The following is a 19,276-nucleotide window of genomic DNA, read 5'->3' on the forward strand; positions in this document are numbered from 1 at the left end:
TCAAACAAAGACCTTTACCGGCCATTGCAACTGTTTAAAAGACCATTTATCTGACTACAACCTAGCACCTGCGCTGGCCACGGTGTCTGGTAATGTAGTACAATTTGTTGTAACTATTTAGGATAGGCTTCAATCTCTTCTAATCCTAGCTGTAGAGTTTCATCATTGTAACTAATGTGTTTTACAACATATAACTAGAAGCTACATTTCTGGTGTGGGGTGTGCTAAACTTTACACCCTCACTCATTGTTTAATGATACCAGAGCCGTTGCAACTCACGTCCTAAAAACAATCATGGGCTTCATGGCAATTTCACCATCAATAACAGCGGTCTCTTTAGCTTCTTTTCTTAACCTTTCAATTGATTTGGGAAGGAAAGATAATCTATAATGGCGCACTATTGTACTGCCCGGTCTTGAAGCATGTCGAGCATCTGACCTTGAAGGGTATGTCATGCGGTGGACTTTGCAAACCACTCCAGAAGGCTCTGTCAATGCTATAATATGTTGGGAAGAAGAAAGCATTGGCAGATACTCTCACTGTCATTCAAAATCCAGAAGATGATTTTGTTAACTATATTTTACATGGTCTGGATGCAGACTATGCTCCTTTCAGCAATCAGCACATATATCAATACTTGGAACCAATCACAGTTGATAAACTTCTTGGTATGCTTTTGCACGAAGATAGAACTATAAACTATCCAGATATTCAGATTGTGGCAAATGTTGCCAGCCATAATGTGCAATTTCAGGGAAATCATCAAATCAATCTTCCAATGGTCACGGAAATTCAAACAAAGGCATAAAAAATACTGTTCAAAATGGCGTTAATACAACAAAACCAACCTTCACAAACCAACGGCATCGCCTGTTTGAATCACAGTTAATCGGAACACTCTGCTCGAGTGTTACACCCGCCTTAATCATGCCTTCACATCTAAACGGCCTCCAAAATCCCAGACACGGTAGCTAATCCAATCCCTGTTGCAGATCCAAGTTGGTACGTGGATTCAGGTGCATCAAATCTTCTCAATGCTGATATTACCAATTTATCCATTCATTCTGAGTATAGTTGAAATTATTAACAATGAGCAATGGTATGGCTCTTTCCATTTCTAATATTGGTATTTCCTCTTTTAATTGACATGGGAATCCTTTACGTAAAAAAATGTCCAACATGTGCCAAGTATTACAACAAATTTGTTGATGTGTCCCAATTCACCAAAGACAATAATGCCTATATGGAATTTCATTCTGATATATGTTTTGTTAAAGAGTATGTAGGGCAAGGTTATGTGATAAAGAACAGAAAAATAAAGCTGAGGATAAGTGAAGTTCTAATATATATATATATCTAATAAGTCGCAGTAAGCCATAAGGAGTTCAGCTCATAAACACTCACTTAAAAGTGATCAATAAATCACCTTCCAAAATAATCAACGTATATAGAAGACATCAAGACAATGCAGAGAACCAGACTAAAAGTATGATTTACCATGCAGCAACAACGGAGGACAAAAATATGAACACCGAACCAAAAAGATATATTGATAAAAATAGAAAGAAGAGAGAAACAGTTATACCATAGGAGGAGCTCTCAGATTCAAAGACTGAATAATATGAAAAAGCCGATACTTCTGCAACAAACAAAAAGAAAAAACAGTGATTCTTTAAATAACCTACAATATGAAAAGTTGAAACTAGATCATTATCAATAACAAACAAGTTTTCTGCAATTTTAATTATCTAAACGTGATTCCTTGTGCAGTTGCACCATTATTCTTGAGGTAACAAACTAACAGTAGCAAAACTTGATACATGAATACTCCCTGTCTTTGAAATGATGAGATCAATTAGTGTCTCTGACAAAAATTTTCTCGCCTTTCATAATTTACATGGTCTGGATGCATTGATACAGTCATACAGACTATGCTCCTTTAGAACATCTATAAATACTGCGCTTAAATCAGTCGCAGTTGAACTTCTTAAAATGCTTTTGCAAGAAGAAGAGAGAATTGAACTATCCAGAAACCTGATTGTGGCAAAGGTTACCAGCCATAAAGTACAGTTTTGGGAAGATCAATTATCTGATGGCCGCAGTAACTCAAACATAGGCAAACAAAATACAGTGGTCAAACGGTGGTAATACAAGTATACAACAAAATTAACCTTCAACAAACCAAACATCACCTGTCAGAATCACAGTAAACCGGAACACTCTGCTTGAGTGTTACAACGGCTTTAATCATGCCTAGATTGCCTACACTTCTGAAAAGGCCTCTAAAAACTCAGCCAACCCCAAGCACAGTTTCAGATCCAAGTTCAAATGTGGATTCAGGTGCATCAAGTCATCTCACTGCTAATGTTACAAATTTATCCACACATTCCAAGTATAATGGAGATGATAATGTACCAGTAGTGAATAATAGATTGGCCCTTCCAATTTTTCATATTGGTAACTCTTACTTTATTGTTATGAATTCTTGTACATTGAATAGTGTCCTGCAAGTGTAAAATATAACAAAATATTTGTTGAGTGTGTCTTTGTTTACCAAAGACAACATCTGCATCGAATTTCATTCTGACAGATGTTTTGTTAAGAATATGCTAGCTAAGGTTATGTGATGAAGAACAAAGAGTAATAATTAAAAAGATAAGAGGATTATATATATATATATTTTTTTTATCTCCATGTATATTTTTTTTTCTCCATGAAGCCCCCTGTAAGCCATAAAGAGTTTAGCCCAAAAAACATTCGCTCAAAGGTGGTCAATAATCACCCTACAGAACATGACAATAGATATGTACCACTCTTAAGCTCAATATATATGATACCAATAGATTAGTCAAGTGGTCGATAAACACCCACCTAGAATAATCTTCTTAATAGAAGACACAGCAGTATCCTGACTAAAAGCATCGTTAACAAAGACAAATTCCCTTAAAAAATCATATATTAGGAGCATAAACAGTGCAAACAAGAAAAAGGGGTTTGAAACTGGACACCAATCCAAACACAAAAGCATAAAAAACAATAAGACGTAAACATCAAACCAGAGAGAAATAGTGATAACAATGTAAATTCAGAGAGAGAAGAAGAAAGAAGAGAGATACAACAATACCAAAGGAGTAACTCCCAGATGTAAAGGACTGAACACAGCAATTCCAGGTTCTAAACCCTGCTGATTATTCAATAAAGAGACAGGTGGTACTTCTGCATCAAACAAATAGAAGAAAAGATGATCCAATTAATAACTTATACTATGGAAAATTACAGCTGAATCATTATACAATAATGAACAAACTGTCTACAATTTTGATAATCTATATCTGATTTCCTTATGCCATCAATCTGGTGGCAACAGTATCAAAACTTGGTACTTGAAATATTTAACAAATTAGAAATTAGACCAACCCCTAACTCAAACTGACAACTCCTAAAATTTTCAAATTCATAGCAAAGCTAACAAAATTCTAATAAGCATCTGCAATAAAACCAGAACTGTATAGAAGTATGAAAAGATATATCTTGCCCGTCATACTTGTACTCTTATACAACCAAATGCCTGTGCATATGTACAAACTACAAAGGCATACTGTGGTGTCTTTTTTTTTTTTTTTTTTATCAAGCAGTCACCTTTTGACAATATATGTTGTGAGGTGAGTAGAACACAGTTGTGATGCTAAAGTGAGGATAGGTGCCTCTTAATATCCTCATGTAAGTGTTATATTGTCCCAATTACGACTGTGTCAATCACCAATGATCCCCACAAGAACATTCTCCGTCTTTAAAATGATGAAATCGATTAGTGTCTCTAACAAAAAATTCTCGCCTTTCAATGCTGGAAATAAATTTTATAACCGCATGGCAATCACCACAGATTCTAAGGTTCTTGATTACACGAAGAGGAAATCCTGCAGGCGTATTTAGGAGTCCAAAAGCTACAGCCAACTTCTCACTATGTCCACACAACATCTGCTCTTTGTCCTGCTCTTCTACATCTTGTAGCACATAATCAATTTTAGGATCCAAACCTGCCTTCTTCATCTCTTTGCCTAGTGCTTCCATCTTATGAATGATTTGGGACATCTGGGAATGTGTTCTATCCCCTGCTAGAAGCATGTGGACTTTGTTCTTTATCTCAATCCAACTGCATCCAGGGTTTTTCTTTAAACCCATATCCTTCATCAAATCCCTTACCCTGTCAACATCACCCCACATGCCTTTTGAAGCATAAATGTTTGACAGAAGGACATAGTTACCAGGATTCCTAGGTTCCAATTTAAAAAGCCTCTCGGCGGCTATTTCACCTAGCTGCAAGTTTTTGTAGGTTCTACAAGAACTCAGCAGAGCTCCCCAAACACAAGCATCTGGCTTAAAAGGCATTTCTTTAATCAATGAATAAGCTTCTTCAAGCTTTCCCACACGACTTAGGAGGCTCACCATGCAAGCATAATGCTCCATTTTAGCTTCAACACCATGCTCTTTTTGCATGCTAATAAAATAATGCCAGCCCTCATCGACAAGGCCTTTCTGGTTACAAGCAGATAGCAAATAAGTAAATGTTATAAAGTTAAGTTTTTGTCCACTCTTGAGCATCAAATCGAACATCTCCAAGGCTTCCTTGTATTTTCCATGCATAGCATATCCACCAATTACTGCATTCCAGCTTACAGTGTTTCTGGTGGGCATTGCATCAAAACATAGCTGAGAATCCCTAATTTTGCCACACTTTGCATACATGTCTATGAGGGCACTGCCAACAAAAACATCATTTGTTATTTGCCTCCGGATAGAGAAGCAATGTGCTGCTTTCCCATGCATTAATGCTGCTATATTGCCACAGGCAGGTAACAAGCAAGGGATGGTGACGGCGTTGGGCTTCACACCAGCAAGCTGCATCTCTGTGAAAAGCTCCAAAGCCTCAACATCTTTACCATTTTGGGAACAACAACCAATCATTGACGTCCAAGAAACAACATTTAAAGTCCATCTTGTGTTCTCTCATTCGGCTAAACATTGCAAGTGCATCATTGACAAGACCGTTCCGAGCAAGTGCAGAAACTAAGGCATTGCACGAGCCTATCTCCATACAGCCCATCTCATCAAACACTTGTTTCATCTCTGAAACACAAGCATACTTACCATACATATCAACAAGGGAACTAACAACCCATTTATCACAAGCAAAACCCCTCTTGATCACATAACCATGAACTTGAATCCCCACATTCAAAACCTCCAAGTCCGCTATTGCAGCTAAAACACTAGAAAAACTACTTCCATCCGGCTGACAACCTCTTAAATGCATATCAAGAAACACATGAATAGCTTCCAAATGCCTTCCACTTTGATTAAACCCTGCTATCAAACCATTCCAAGACACCAAATTAGGCTCCAACCCCAACTTTCCCATATCACCAAAAAGTCTTTTCGCCATACCCACATCGCCATTTCGAGCATAACCAGCAATCATAGCACTAAAAGTGACAACATCTGGTTCAGGAATTTCGTCGAGCACCTTCCGTGCAATAATCAACCGACCACATTTCACATACATATGAACTAAAGAAGACTGCACAACAACATCCAATGTACACCCAGATACTTGTGCAAGTCCATGAACCTGCCTGCCAAGCTCGAAAGCCGAAAGCCCAGCACACGTCTTTGCCACAGCAGGCAGAAGATAACTATCAAGACACACACCTTTAGACAACATTTTCCTAAACAAATCAACAACATTATAAAAAAGATTGAATTTTGACAAAGCATTGATGATAACAGAGAAAGATGAAGAACTGGGTTCGTCAATTGAGTCAAGAAAAATGGAAGCTTCGGCGAAACATCGGTGATTTGAGTACAGAGATAGTAGCTTTGAGGAGAGAGAATTGTCGATGAGAAGACCAGATTTGATAATGTGGGCATGGAGTTGACGAGTTCGAGCAGGTGAAAAGGTTGCTAAGTTGAGAATGGTGGGGATTGTCAAGGTTGATCTGCTCAATCGAAAAACTGGGTTTGACATGACAATTTTACTTTGAATTTTGGTGATCATTTGAAGATAATGCTTAGAATTTTATGTTTAATTGAGAGTCATTTGATAATCTGAGTAAAAAATAAGTCAGTACTCTCAGTAGTTTGAGGTGTGAGTTGAATACGTATGTAACACAATTATGCAGATCAAGATCAGCAAAGGATGAACTTTATAGGTTTTGGGAACCGGGTAGTAGAATGGGCCGGGCCTTGTCTAAAATAGCCCTTTTGGGCCGGGCCAAACTTTAGGCCGGAGAAGTCGTGCGGCTCGTGCCTAAACCAATTATATTGTGCCAAAATTAGCGGACTTTAGGCCTAATTTTTAACTAAAACTGGATATTTCGGGCTACCCAAACCTGTTCTATTTTTGGAAAATCGGGTTTGACGGGCCAATTCTTTCCAAACCCAGGTTTTTTTGGGTCAGGTCAGCGAGTCAGACTTGATTTGATCAGGTCTAAAACAGATGTAGTAAGATGGAATAGCATAACTGCATGAGGGCCACGGATACAAGATGACTCTGGGTCGGACCGAGCTTCACAGGCGCTGCCCACATCCCAAAATGATATTGATAGGCTGTGTCAGGCAGGGATTGAAATTACAACACCATGGCCCATGCACGACATGAGCCTAATGGCCCTCGTGGGCGTGTTGGACCGGTCCAGGGCAAGGGCTATCCTCAACAAATTTAATGTGAGTAATAAAGAATAAAAGATGACACTCGGTCATAAACCTCTCTTTGCTATTTCTCGTTGTGCTTTGAAAGCTTATAAGCATGACATGTTGCTTGTCAACAGCTAGTAGTTAGCTCAATGTTTCTTTTATCTGTGCTAGTGTTATGAAATATTGTGTGGATACCCATTATACTCCTTGTATCATTCCAGAATATTCTAGATGGAACTAGGGTTTATATTTTTATTTAAGAAAACCCTAATTATATTGTATATATATATATATCCCATTATATGGAATAGAAATACAGTGATATATTCTCTATCAATCTCTCTTATATTTCTCCCTATTTTATAACACGTTATCAGCACCAAAGCTCTACGCAAATTGTTTAATTTAGATCCGAATTAAAGAACTCCATTGCGAAAGCTGACTTGTTGTCATCACCACTTTTGGCGGCACCATTCTTGTTTTGCTCGTTACCAGCATCTCAAGCATTCTCACTTTTCAACAACGTGAAATTGAGCCTGGTACTATTAATCCTACTCATCAGGTTTTGTTTACTCGCAGTCTTCTCGATACTTCTCTCATGGGTATGATCTCTTCAATTTTTTTTCGTATTTTATTTTTTCGTGAAATGATGAATATGGTTATTTGTTCTGTATTTTGGTATCTAATTGAGTTGTTCGATTTTTATTTTTGGTAATTGAATGATGAGAGATCTCATTGAAGGAGCTATATGATGTTGTTAATTTTTAGGATTATTCGATTGATTCATTCACCTGAATAAATATATTGAATTTGTTCTATTAGTTTAATAGTTTAATTAATTTGTGTTCATTGGTAACTAGATTTAGATGGGGAGATTTGGGCTTTCTATTTGATGCGTTATATGTTCTTGCTTTGGTATTTAGGTTCCGTTTATAAGTTTCGTGTCCATATTCCATTATTGAACTCGCATTATCTCTTTGTTTTGTGTTGTAACGTTACATATCCTAAGTTCAGGTGTATGTGGTTACATAATTGTTGGTTCACATAATGTCTCATGATATTTTACTACCTTAAATTTTAAGAATTTTGGTGGTTTTTGATGTGTGAATAGTAATAAAGGTACACATACATTATATACTATTTATATTAATTCATTATCAAATTGCTTTATGTAAAGAGTATGAGTATTTGGGTTCATTAGCTACCAATGATTCAAATTAGGATGTACCACTATGAGGTCTATGACTACACTATATTATGACGCAAATTAATAATGTCCAAGTAATTAAGTGGATTAGTGGGTCTTATATTTTGTTGGAGATTGATATTGTTCAAGCAAGTGGGGTATTGATCAAACTGGTTAATTCAATGTTTTATGAATTTCATTTGTTGAATATGTTTTAATTTTGATACGGTTGTCAAGCAGTAATTACTCTCTACATGCTTATAATATTAATTGAATATAGGCCTTCACTTTTGTTTTGGTAATTTGCCATGGAATCAGTAGATATGTAATCAGTTTCAACAAAAGGCTAGGAATTAGAATTCTTATCTTTGGAGCTATACAAGATTGATATACTGCTTAACAGTTAACAATATTAATAAGATAATCGTTAAGCAACAGTCTATGGCTTGAATAGTAATAACCTTATCAGTATTATCATTTATTTGAATTATATATATGTATACACTTTTGTTTCACTAAATAACAGTTGTATTTGTAATGGATTATAAGATAAATCAAGTAACAATATCTCGAGGAGTCTAGACATTAATTAATTATATCAAGTTATTATATCATATTAATTTTTTTGGTAGTATATACTCAAGAAATAAAAGGTATTATCAAATATATCTTTATAAGAGTCATAATTACATATGACTTGCACATATGGAACTGGTTTTTTTGAAGTGATCAATTTGCAAATTATATCTTCTGCACTAGTAAAGGTACGTCCAAATGTCCAACAATATAATTACGGATTCAATAGTAATGCCAAATTATTATTTTCTATAATTATAATAGATTTGAGATTTATCATGTGAATTTCTTTCAAACAAAGCATTAAGTTGATTGTTTATTGTATCTGACAATTGTTTGACCTTGAATCCCACTTGATCACTTGGCTTTAGTGAGTATAGTATGTAGTAGGCACTCCATTACAATCATGAAAGCAATTCTATATTTGTTTGATCAATTACCTTTCTTATACATCATACTTGGTTTTATGATTAAGGTTGTTTATATTTTATTGATTAGCCAAGGGCAATTTTGTTTCAAGTACATAACATATATATTGCTTTAAAGTGCTAAACCGCTAGGATACAACTTTTCAATTCATTATATCTTATTGTATTACTGCATTATTTTGTATTGTATATAGCAAAAAGTGTGTTATGAGTTCAAGTAATTAAACATGACATTGTGAGAAAATATACATAATCAACGTTTTATTATGCCCATAAATATAAGAGGCCAGGTTTTGTTTTTTTTTTTTTAAGATAAATGTAATTGGGCATGAGGTACATGATAAGTGTTCTATAAGTATAATTTTATATAAGCATGTTTTTGCTAAAAGAAACACGTTACTTGATACATGACATTGCCAAAAGAATTTATGGCTTAAAAGTTGCAAGGATTTTAAAGGTTATTGGATTGATTCATTCCATACCCCCATATGCAAGGATTAGGGGGAGATTGTATGTAATCCTTGCATATAAATAATAAAATATATATGGTCAGTTTAATACATACAATAACTTAAATATCAACTAGAAGTGGCCACATGTTAATTAAATATTTTGAAATGATACAATCCTGAAGATGGATATAAACAAATGACATTTATCATATACTAGTTGTAAATGCTCTAATTTAAAATTGATGTCCTAAGAGTACAACATCAATTGTTGATGAACCTATAACATGCCTGAAGCGTGATAAATCAATAGGTTCTAAAGATAATTAAGTATCTTTGAAAAGGAAAGGAGTCATTATTGACAATGACAAATTTGAGGAAGTGGTAAATATCATTACATTTCTAGAAGAAATCGCTTTTAGTAAAGTTTATATGTTTCATGATTATATATAAAAAAAACTCCAGAAGAGTATGAAATAACAAGTTTAAACTCCAGTAGAGTATGAGTAATTATTGGATAAAATATTAATTGATTGTCTTGCCAATTGTATAAAGGAACACATGTTGGTGCTCTAATATCACATTCATGGCCATGCATATAGTAAGTTTGATAAAGTGATCACTAGTGTTGAAAACTGACCAGAGTTCAAATTTAGAGAAGTGATTGGATGTGATAATTAAATTAGGTCATCCGGATTTAATAATAATTACCCGTAATGGAAACCTGAAGTTTCATTTGATAATGTGCTGACGCTTTCTCAATTTTAAATATATAAAATGAATTGAATGGAAAGAGTAACATTGAGATTGAGGTATATTTGGATTGTGAGTTATAATAATTTGTATTGATGAAAATTTCAAGATTTAATATGTTTTGATTTTTTTTTATATAAAGGAGTAATGGCTGATAAAAGAGTAATGGCTGACCAGAAGTTCACCAAAATAACTTATATATTATTGTCAACTATCAAGTGATTAGAAGCTCACCAAATAAAATATTTAAGTCTTTAAAGATCCAGAAGATCATCACCTACTAGAATTACGAGCAAGTGATTTATGCTTGTATAACAATTCTTTTGATTGGGGCTATTATATGTCAGCACATATGAAATAGGAGAAGAAAGAAAAACGTACAACTGCACAACATATGTCTCCCCATTGACATTGATCTCCAGAAGAGAAAATATTATTATTGAAAATTTAATAATAAAAACACATGAAATATAAAGTTAATGAATAAATGATTCTTCATCGAAATTGTTCTCCAGAAGAGATAAATTTTGATTGTGATCCTCCCAATGAAATGAATTTTAATGCAAACTTATATACTAAGTTGGTATAGAATTAGACGCCCCTATAAAAGAGATATTTTACCAACTTAGGGGGAGAAAAAATAGCAAAAGTTGGGAAAATAAAAAATAAATAAATAATATTTATGATCCCTATAATGGTAGTTTGAAAAGTTATATATATTCCAATTTTTGTATCTATATTATCAAGATATGTTGCACATTTATGATTTGATTTGTATTCAGTTATGACTCATGTTGCATAGCGTTGAAGATACATTTTGGTCATATTAATTATGTGTATACATTGAGATAAAATCTTGCCAATTGTACTTGAATCACTACACCTGAAGTGTAGGTTGTATATGATCGGTTCCAAAATAAAGATATGTTTAATAGATATGATATTTGGCAAGATAGTGCAGTTGACACTAATAGTGTAATAGTATATAAATACCATAGTGTATGAAATATCCTAAAGTGGTATAGATATCTGAATTATTATAATAGATGGCCTATGATGTTAGAAAAGTTATGATGGTACCAATGAGAAATGTATTAAGATATCATAGTAAAATAGCATGCGGAATGTAAGTTAAAGGAATTTTATGATACCGGTACATAATGGAACCGATGAATAATATGCATATGCATAATGGAATGGACTAATAAGTAAGGGATCAGAAATATATGTACATTTTGATGTCGACATGATGATAATGATATAAGTTTATCATGGACCCGAAGTCCAATGAAATATGGATTTTTAAATCCACGTTGTACAGTGTCTTACATCATTTTGAGTGTTATATTCATGTGTACGTGAGTCATAGGTTAATGGTTTATTGCATATGTAGGAAGTTAGATGCATTACTCATTATATAATTTGTTTAATATGTTATCATGTTTTATATATATCATATTGCATAGATTAATTTCTTACAATGGTTGTGGTGTATGTGAATGTTCTTTCAAAATATAGTAAGACATATTTACAACTTTGATGAAAAATTAGAAAGAGATGTTTATATTCCAATGGGCTTATAATTGTAATGAAATTATTGATGACACTTATTTAATAACATGTTATGAATCATGTAAAAGGAGTTCCTGAAGAACTTATATATGACGTATTAAATGCCCAACCCTAAAAAATTTTATGTCTTGAATATTGCAATTATTATCAAACTCTTGAAAAGTCTATGTGACTACATTATTGACATCTCAGCCTGAAGTTTGAGCATATGAGAGTTAGTAAGATTTACTATTTGTATTTATAAGAGAGCTATCATGTCAATCATGAAACATCTAAATAATATCAATGGAATACTTATGCGCGAGAATGTTTTCTCATGGTCCAGAAGAACCATGATTAGCGTACATAATTACATATGTTATATTATAATTCATATGATATTGAAGAATGACATTAATAATATTAAGTTTTGTCATCAAATTATCATTAATGAATGTTAAATCAAATAATGATCACCAATATTTATTACTAACGACTTCCAGAAGAAGTCATAACCGCATAAGTTTAACTTTTTTAATCAACTATTAAATAGAGATTTGGAATGGTGATATTAGAGATAAACACATATATGGTGAAATGAAGACACTTTACATGTCCACATGAAGACTTGAAGATGCAATTTCAATTTAGGAGGATCGAAGATCAACAAATGATATTTTACCATCTTATTAGAAGATATCCAACATATTGGATTCATTGCTGCGACACTAGAAGATCTCAAGTTATGTATTCATCAGGGGGAGAAAATACGCGATGCACTCTTTTTCCCTTGACCATGGTTTTGTCCCACGTTGGGTTTTCCTGGTAAGGTTTTTAATGAGGCAGCATCTCTACATATTGCGAAGAATGTTGTACTCTTTTTCCTTCATTAGGTTTTTATCCCACAGGGTTTTTCCTAATAAGGTTTTAACGAGGCACAGTCTTCGATAATGGACATCCAAGGGGGAGTGTTATGAAATATTGTGTGGATACCCATTATACTCCTTGTATCATTCCAGAATATTCTAGATGGAACTAGGGTTTATATTTTTATTTAAGAAAACCCTAATTATATTGTATATATATATATATATATATATATATATATATATATATATCCCATTATATGGAATAGAAATACAGTGATATATTCTCTATCAATCTCTCTTATATTTCTCCCTATTTTATAACAACTAGTATATTTTGGTGTAACATAGTGTTTGTCTTGTACTTTGTATTATGATGAGTTGGTCTATTTGTACTGTCTTTCATGTTTTAGCTTTTGTTCTATTGTGTGTTATTCTTTCTTTGCAGTAGTCTATGTGTCCACAGAATAATATCTTCGTTCTTGTGCTAAAAAGAAATTACAGTTAAAAACTTTCAAATAGAATTAGATTTGTCAAACTTGTAAACAATCACTCATCTGATTAACTTAGACTTAGATTTGTCATACTTGTAATCAATCATTCATCTGATCAACTATTACAATTATGTAAAGAGTATATCACCAGTATAAAAAACAACAATAATGTGTGCAATAAGTCATAGTACAAGTTCAAATCTCTATCCCCTAAATGTAATACCCATGTGACTCATTTGTCCCTAAATTATGATCCAAAAAAAGTCCGTAGTATATATTAGACTAGCATTTTATGCATGCGATGCTTGTTTGATTTTAGCTATAAATGCATGTAATCACCATTAAAAAAGTTCATATTTACTATTGTAGAATGAATATTTGATCCGGTTAAAAAAGTACTTCTTATAGGCTTCCATCACAAATGATTAATTAAAAACTTTCAAAAAACGTTTAAAAGATTTATATGTAAATCCAATAGTATGAAAATTATCGTCAAATAAAAGCTTTAACATACATTTATAGCTTAATAGTATTAATATATCAAGATTATATTGTGCCTTAAAAAATAAATAAAGAAATAAAAATAAAAAAGAGTATGAAAAATTCAATTATTTTAGTCATATATTGTGTATTATTCTTATACTCCCGTACATGATTGTAGTATTTTGGTTATAAGTAATTGAACATTGTGAATTGCTAATCAATCAATCAATCAATCAATCAATCAAAGCCTTAATCCCATAAGTGGGGGACATTGTGAATTGCTAATATCTAATTTAAATTATGTTTTAAATGATAGATTATATAACCTAATATATAAAGCTAAATTTTTAGCCAAGTGTTTTAACATTTAGCTAGGCCACAAGATATCGACACTTGGACCTTGTTTGGTTGGGTGTAAAATGTTTTCGATGGAAAATGATTTTCCACGAAAAACCTTTTTCATTAGAAAATGTAATTTCCTACACATTTTCCCTTGTTTGGTTATATGTAAACTGATTTTCCTTTTTAAGCATTATCTGTCGTTTCGTTCAATAGAAAATCAACATCTTCTTTATTTTTTTATTCTTTGTCTTTCCTATATTTTCAAGGAAGATATTATCAGTTCTTTCTCATACCATACTACTACTAATAATAATAATGCTTTTTTTCTAAGCTAACTTTGAATTTGTTTTTGTAAATATAAATGCAATTTAGAAATAAAAGGGTAAAAACTAGCATAATTAAATCATATAAGTAAGATAAAATGTTGTAGACTATTACAAAGTAGCAGCAACAACTCAAATACCAAGACATTACAGAATACTTTACTTTCTACGTACTCATAGTAGTAGACATTTGTAGTAAGTAGTTGTAGACAAACAATAAAAACATACTCATTCTAATTTTTAACGATTAAGCGAATTTATAAAGTTTTGGATCCAAACTCTTCGAAGAGGTTTGCTCTTTGTCAAAAAAGATGTGGCAAGCATCTCCCGCTCAACCAAGTGGTCAAATGCGGCATCACGAACAACTTCTTCAAAATCATCCATCTTCATTATCTCTTCATAAAGTTTTTCCATATCAAGTTGGTTGTTTGAGAATTTCTTCAGGGCACTAACCACTTCTCCTAGTTGATTAGATATTTGTTGCAAGTCACAAGTGTCATCTTCACCTCGAGTCCTCTTACGATGTTGTCTTGGCTTTGAAGAAGTGGCACTATCTGATTTCGATGGCCCATTTTCTGTCATACTTGTAGGCTGCCCTTGTCCATTCTCATTGCTAAGTTCAATATCAGCAAAACTCTTATAAAAGTCTCCACGAGCCATGTCTTTACTAGCCACGATTGCTATTTCTTCATACATGTCAATTTTTTGGTTGAAATATTTCTCATGAGAAGGATTTTCCTGTATACAAAAGGAGAAAAATATTAGAGAAATACTTGAAGCATACTTGAGATGAAACATGACTGCTGTATGTAACATTCACTGCCCTTATGCAAAAGTATATCAATGAAATACTTAAACTTCAAAGTTAGACACCAATACAAACATTTGACTGTTGTTTAACATTCACTACCCTCATGCAAAAGGTAAGCAAAACCAAGAAAATCATTTACCATGTATTCCCATGCAGATGATCAGAAGTACATCAATCTTTTAATTTCATTTATTCTTATCCATAACATATCCAATTTTCCATATGACAACATACTCATTATGGATAAAACTTGCTACACAGAGATGACAACACCTAATGAGTATTTCACAACAAGCCACTCTATATATAAATTATATAAAAAAAATAAAAAATCAAAGCACCCAAAAAGAAGCTATACCAAATAAAACAATTACAGCTGCTAAAATAGATTCAACAATTTTCTGCAAACATAAAAAGAGGAAATAATGCCCTATTTACTGACCTATTTTATAGACTCATTACTGAGAGGCTAATTAATCTACCAATTTACTACCAGTGAGCTTTTTGTAATTCTTAATCCTATTCAAACTAATATTTAAGAATAAGGAGAGTACTAGAGATCAAAACACATAAAATTAAGCTAGAATGATACCTGAATATAATTATTGTAAGCATTAGGAGATGTTGTTACCATCTTCACAGTGTCATTCCACCCAAATCCAGAGTTACCATGAACTTTCGATATGATTCCCCAATTAGCTCTCACTGTCCTCATGTGGTTCTCAACATGGTCAGCCGTGCAGGAAGTTCTAAATTTTTCTGATTTTTTTTTGCAGCAGCAACAAAAGAGCTTGTTCTGAAAGTGTTATTTGGCCTATTTCCCTTTCTCACTTCTTCTGTAAGAAATACCAGCAACTCCTTGGACATTTGTTTTGACCAACAAAAATACCCTTTTTTTTCTTCATTCTTCACCTACAATGGTAGATACACATGCTTCTCATATGCAAACCACATGAATTATCAAGAAATCTCATAATTTCAGATGCAATCACCAAAAATAAAAGTTCATGTAATTAAGGAGAATATAAACATCTTTGCAATTTCTAGTTCAAATCATTAGTGTAACCCATTACAACATAAGGAAATCAAAAGACTTTAGGTTGTTCGAGGCTACTTGTATGCAGTCCACATGGATGATGCTACGACATTTCTTTTTTTAACACACTAATTTATGTTTCTTCTCGCATTTCCCTTCTAGTAAGCAATGTTCTTGTATCTAGTGATTCTATCTCCAAGTCTACTCTTCTAGTTATTGGGTCATTAGGATCCATACCCCTAAGGAAGTTGTGTATCACACAACATGCTAAAACCACATCAACCTGGGTTTTAAATGACCAAAAAGGCTCAGCATCCAAGACAGGAAACCTCGCCTTTAGAATTCCAAACGCTCTCTCTACAACCATTCTAATTGAAGAGTGTTGAAGGTTGAATAACTCCTGTTCATTTTCTGGAGGATTTTTTGTATATTCTTTCAAGTGATGACGGGTTTTCCTGTATGGAGGCATAAGACCTTTGTGACTACCAAAACCCGCATCTGCTAGATAATACTTCCCTGCACACAAAAATAAAAATGCAAATTATAATCAATTTATCTTCAGTTTGCAACTACCAAAAAAGAGACAAATACCTTCTGGAATTTTGAACCCCCTACTTAGCGCATCGTTAAGGACCTTTGAATCATGTGCAGAACCCTCCCAGCTACCTAGAACATAAGTACACTTGGCATCAAAATCAACAGCAGCTAGCACGTTTTGTGTTATTCCACCTTTTCTACCACAAAATCTATCTTGTATCTCAATGGGAACAGAGGCACGCACATGTGTTCCATCTATAGCCCCTATGAAATCCTCACACCATGGAAAGAACCTAGGGTTGTTTTGAATTTCTGGCTGAATTGAAGTTGTTGGTGGTTTCACAACCTCTAGATAGAATTGAAGGATAGCTTGCAGCACAATATGAAAATAGTAGTGTACGGTCCATGTTGACAGAAAAAATCTTCCCCCAATTACACGAAACCTTACATTATGTCCCAAAGTGTAAAAATATAATTACTTGCTCCTTAACACTCATTCGAACACTTTCCTGCAAAAGTCCTCTTTCGACTAGAATATTAGATAAGCTATAAAATGCAGCAGGCCTCATACGAATTTGTCCTAGACAATGAGTGTCACCACAATATAAAATACTATTGATATTGGCCTCCCTCAAACTATCTCTATTCACATAAGGTTGCCTAATTATTCTAGGCCTTTTATTCCTAAACCTAAACTCTTCAACAAGAGCAAGAACATAAGCAATTATGGCTGCCACAGAACCAAGAATCATGCCTTTCATTTCATGGGTCATCTACAATAACATATACAACAAATTATATAATAAGCCATAAAATATACAACAAAATTATATAGCATTTGCATACAAGTTATGGACACAATCCCTCAAAAACAGAACCATTACATATTACATAATGTAGACTAGTAACCAAAGTATCAAAGCTCGAAAATCGAGTAAACTTCATTCAAACAGCTAGCAAACACAGAAAAATTAATGAATTAACAGTTCAGCAAATCAAGTTTGACCAAGTCTGCCTCAATTAACACTCAATTAACACATAATCAAAGTTTGACCAAGTCCAGACAATGACTTAATTTAGAGACGCTACAGGGCTTGAGAGCAGAAATAAAATTATCACGATATTGGTGTTAAGTTTAGGGAGCATGACATTGTGATTTATAAGGAGCATCAAAGCTGTAAGATATCATCAGTTTTCTATGTTTTTCATCTGTATTGGCCACTCATTTGGATACTCATAAGCAGCAATTATGCTTAAGCTCACTTATCCACTACTAAACACTGTAAAGGTGACATTGCTCTTGCTGGAGCAGGAATTACCTATCCTGATGATGTCTGATGGGTTACAAAGTAATAAGATGAACCAGTTATACACTAGTACAGTACCATTGTAGTCAAAGTAATAAAACAATAAAAGCAATTACATTAGTCATATATTAAACAAATTTCCTAGTAACTGCCACCTGGCTTTGGTTTGGAAAGCAAGGTTGACATACTCATATCTTGCAAATAACAATTAATAAACAAACAATCATTAGAAATAGCCATGGTGTGGGAGGTTAGATTGATGCCAAAAGAGCTTTTGATCCAATGAATCCATTATGAAATATGTTCATAAAAAGGTGATTCTGATCATAATGACAAGTGAGCTTAAAGTCTGAAATACCACAATACAAACCTATTACCTCCCCATAACATTGGATATACCCGCAACAGTAGGCAAAAAGGAATGCTTTACAATATGCAATTTTATTATTAGATAAGTGAAAATGATACTCAAACAACAATAAAAAGCTCAACAATCATCCATTATACGAGTGTGCCAATTTTTCTCTAAACTGAACACCAAATTGAACAAATATACTATAGAACATAGCAAATCAGACTAAGCTAAACCAAACCACAACAAAATTTCCAAGACCAGAAAATTATCAATATAATGAAGCAAATAAAATTAGACCATTAGAGATGTATTATACCTGAAGTGAATTTTGAGATGATACCCCTTGATCCGACATCATATTAGCTTACAATCTTCAAAATAAATTCAACAAAATAAAACAAATTTTAGGTGACGCAATTTATCAAACACTTTGTGGGCATGATAAAAACATGTAAAATATATGAATGAGAATAAAATTTGCAGTGAGTAGAATGCATCTAATAACATATTCCCAAATTATAATCATCTTTAGAAAATTTAATCACATCAGAAAAGTAATTTCGAATTGAATTAACAAATTTTATGCAAAAATACCCTAAAATAATCAAAACATGTACAAAAAAATACCCTAAAATAATCGAATTTCAAACCAAATTAAACCCTAGATTAATAATCAAGTCAAGAAGAGAGAGAATAATACCAAATTGCAGCAAGAGATTGAATGAGGAAGATACCTGAGTTTGCAGCGTAGGAGGAGAAGGGGAAAGATGGAAGGAGAGTGGAAAACACAGCTTCCCTTCTATTTTGGGGGAAAACGTTTTCTTGTATAAAGGAAAATAGCTTTTCAGCCCAAATTTTCCTTTTCATATCCGGCCAAACCAAACAATGTAAAATAAGGAAAATAGTTTTCCTGGAAAAGGTTTTCAGCCCAACCAAACAAGGCCTTGGTGTTTTAACTTTTTGCCAAGAGTCTCACCATGTACGTAACAATTAATTATTAGTATGAGCTTCAAAACAATGGGTCATTAATTTTTTAAAACTTTTGTTATAAACATTTTAATGATAAGAAAATAATGATTTAATATT

At 33.2% G+C, this 19,276-nt stretch overlaps 2 protein-coding genes across 4 annotated transcripts; both read right to left on the bottom strand.

The window, feature by feature from the left end:
• On the bottom strand, positions 1 to 6,150 carry LOC110721681 (pentatricopeptide repeat-containing protein At1g20230-like). The gene is given in 2 exon segments (XM_021900879.1): positions 1 to 4,989; positions 4,991 to 6,150. Coding segments are annotated over 2 exon segments (2,298 nt in total). The 5' UTR covers positions 6,056 to 6,150; the 3' UTR covers positions 1 to 3,756.
• An 8,058-nt stretch (positions 6,151 to 14,208) lies between these two features.
• Positions 14,209 to 19,058, bottom strand: LOC110721682. 3 transcript variants are annotated; one of them, XM_021900880.1, is made up of 6 exons: positions 18,925 to 19,058; positions 18,507 to 18,561; positions 16,583 to 16,657; positions 16,229 to 16,507; positions 15,548 to 15,867; positions 14,209 to 14,882 (listed from the first exon to the last, which is right to left on the bottom strand). In XM_021900880.1, the coding sequence occupies exons 5-6, from the start codon at positions 15,668 to 15,670 to the stop codon at positions 14,385 to 14,387; spliced, it is 621 nt and encodes a 206-aa protein (XP_021756572.1). In that variant the 5' UTR covers positions 15,671 to 15,867; positions 16,229 to 16,507; positions 16,583 to 16,657; positions 18,507 to 18,561; positions 18,925 to 19,058; the 3' UTR covers positions 14,209 to 14,384. The 3 variants fall into 3 exon arrangements, with proteins under 3 accessions (XP_021756572.1, XP_021756575.1, XP_021756573.1); XM_021900883.1 differs by lacking the exons at positions 16,229 to 16,507; positions 16,583 to 16,657; XM_021900881.1 differs by lacking the exons at positions 18,507 to 18,561; positions 18,925 to 19,058 and having other exon boundaries at positions 15,548 to 16,507; positions 16,583 to 18,489.
• Between the last annotated feature and the right edge of the window lie 218 nt (positions 19,059 to 19,276).

The sequence above is a fragment of the Chenopodium quinoa genome, unplaced genomic scaffold, assembly GCF_001683475.1.
Source record: "Chenopodium quinoa cultivar QQ74 unplaced genomic scaffold, ASM168347v1, whole genome shotgun sequence".
In the NCBI taxonomy this organism is placed as follows: Eukaryota; Viridiplantae; Streptophyta; class Magnoliopsida; order Caryophyllales; family Amaranthaceae; genus Chenopodium; species Chenopodium quinoa.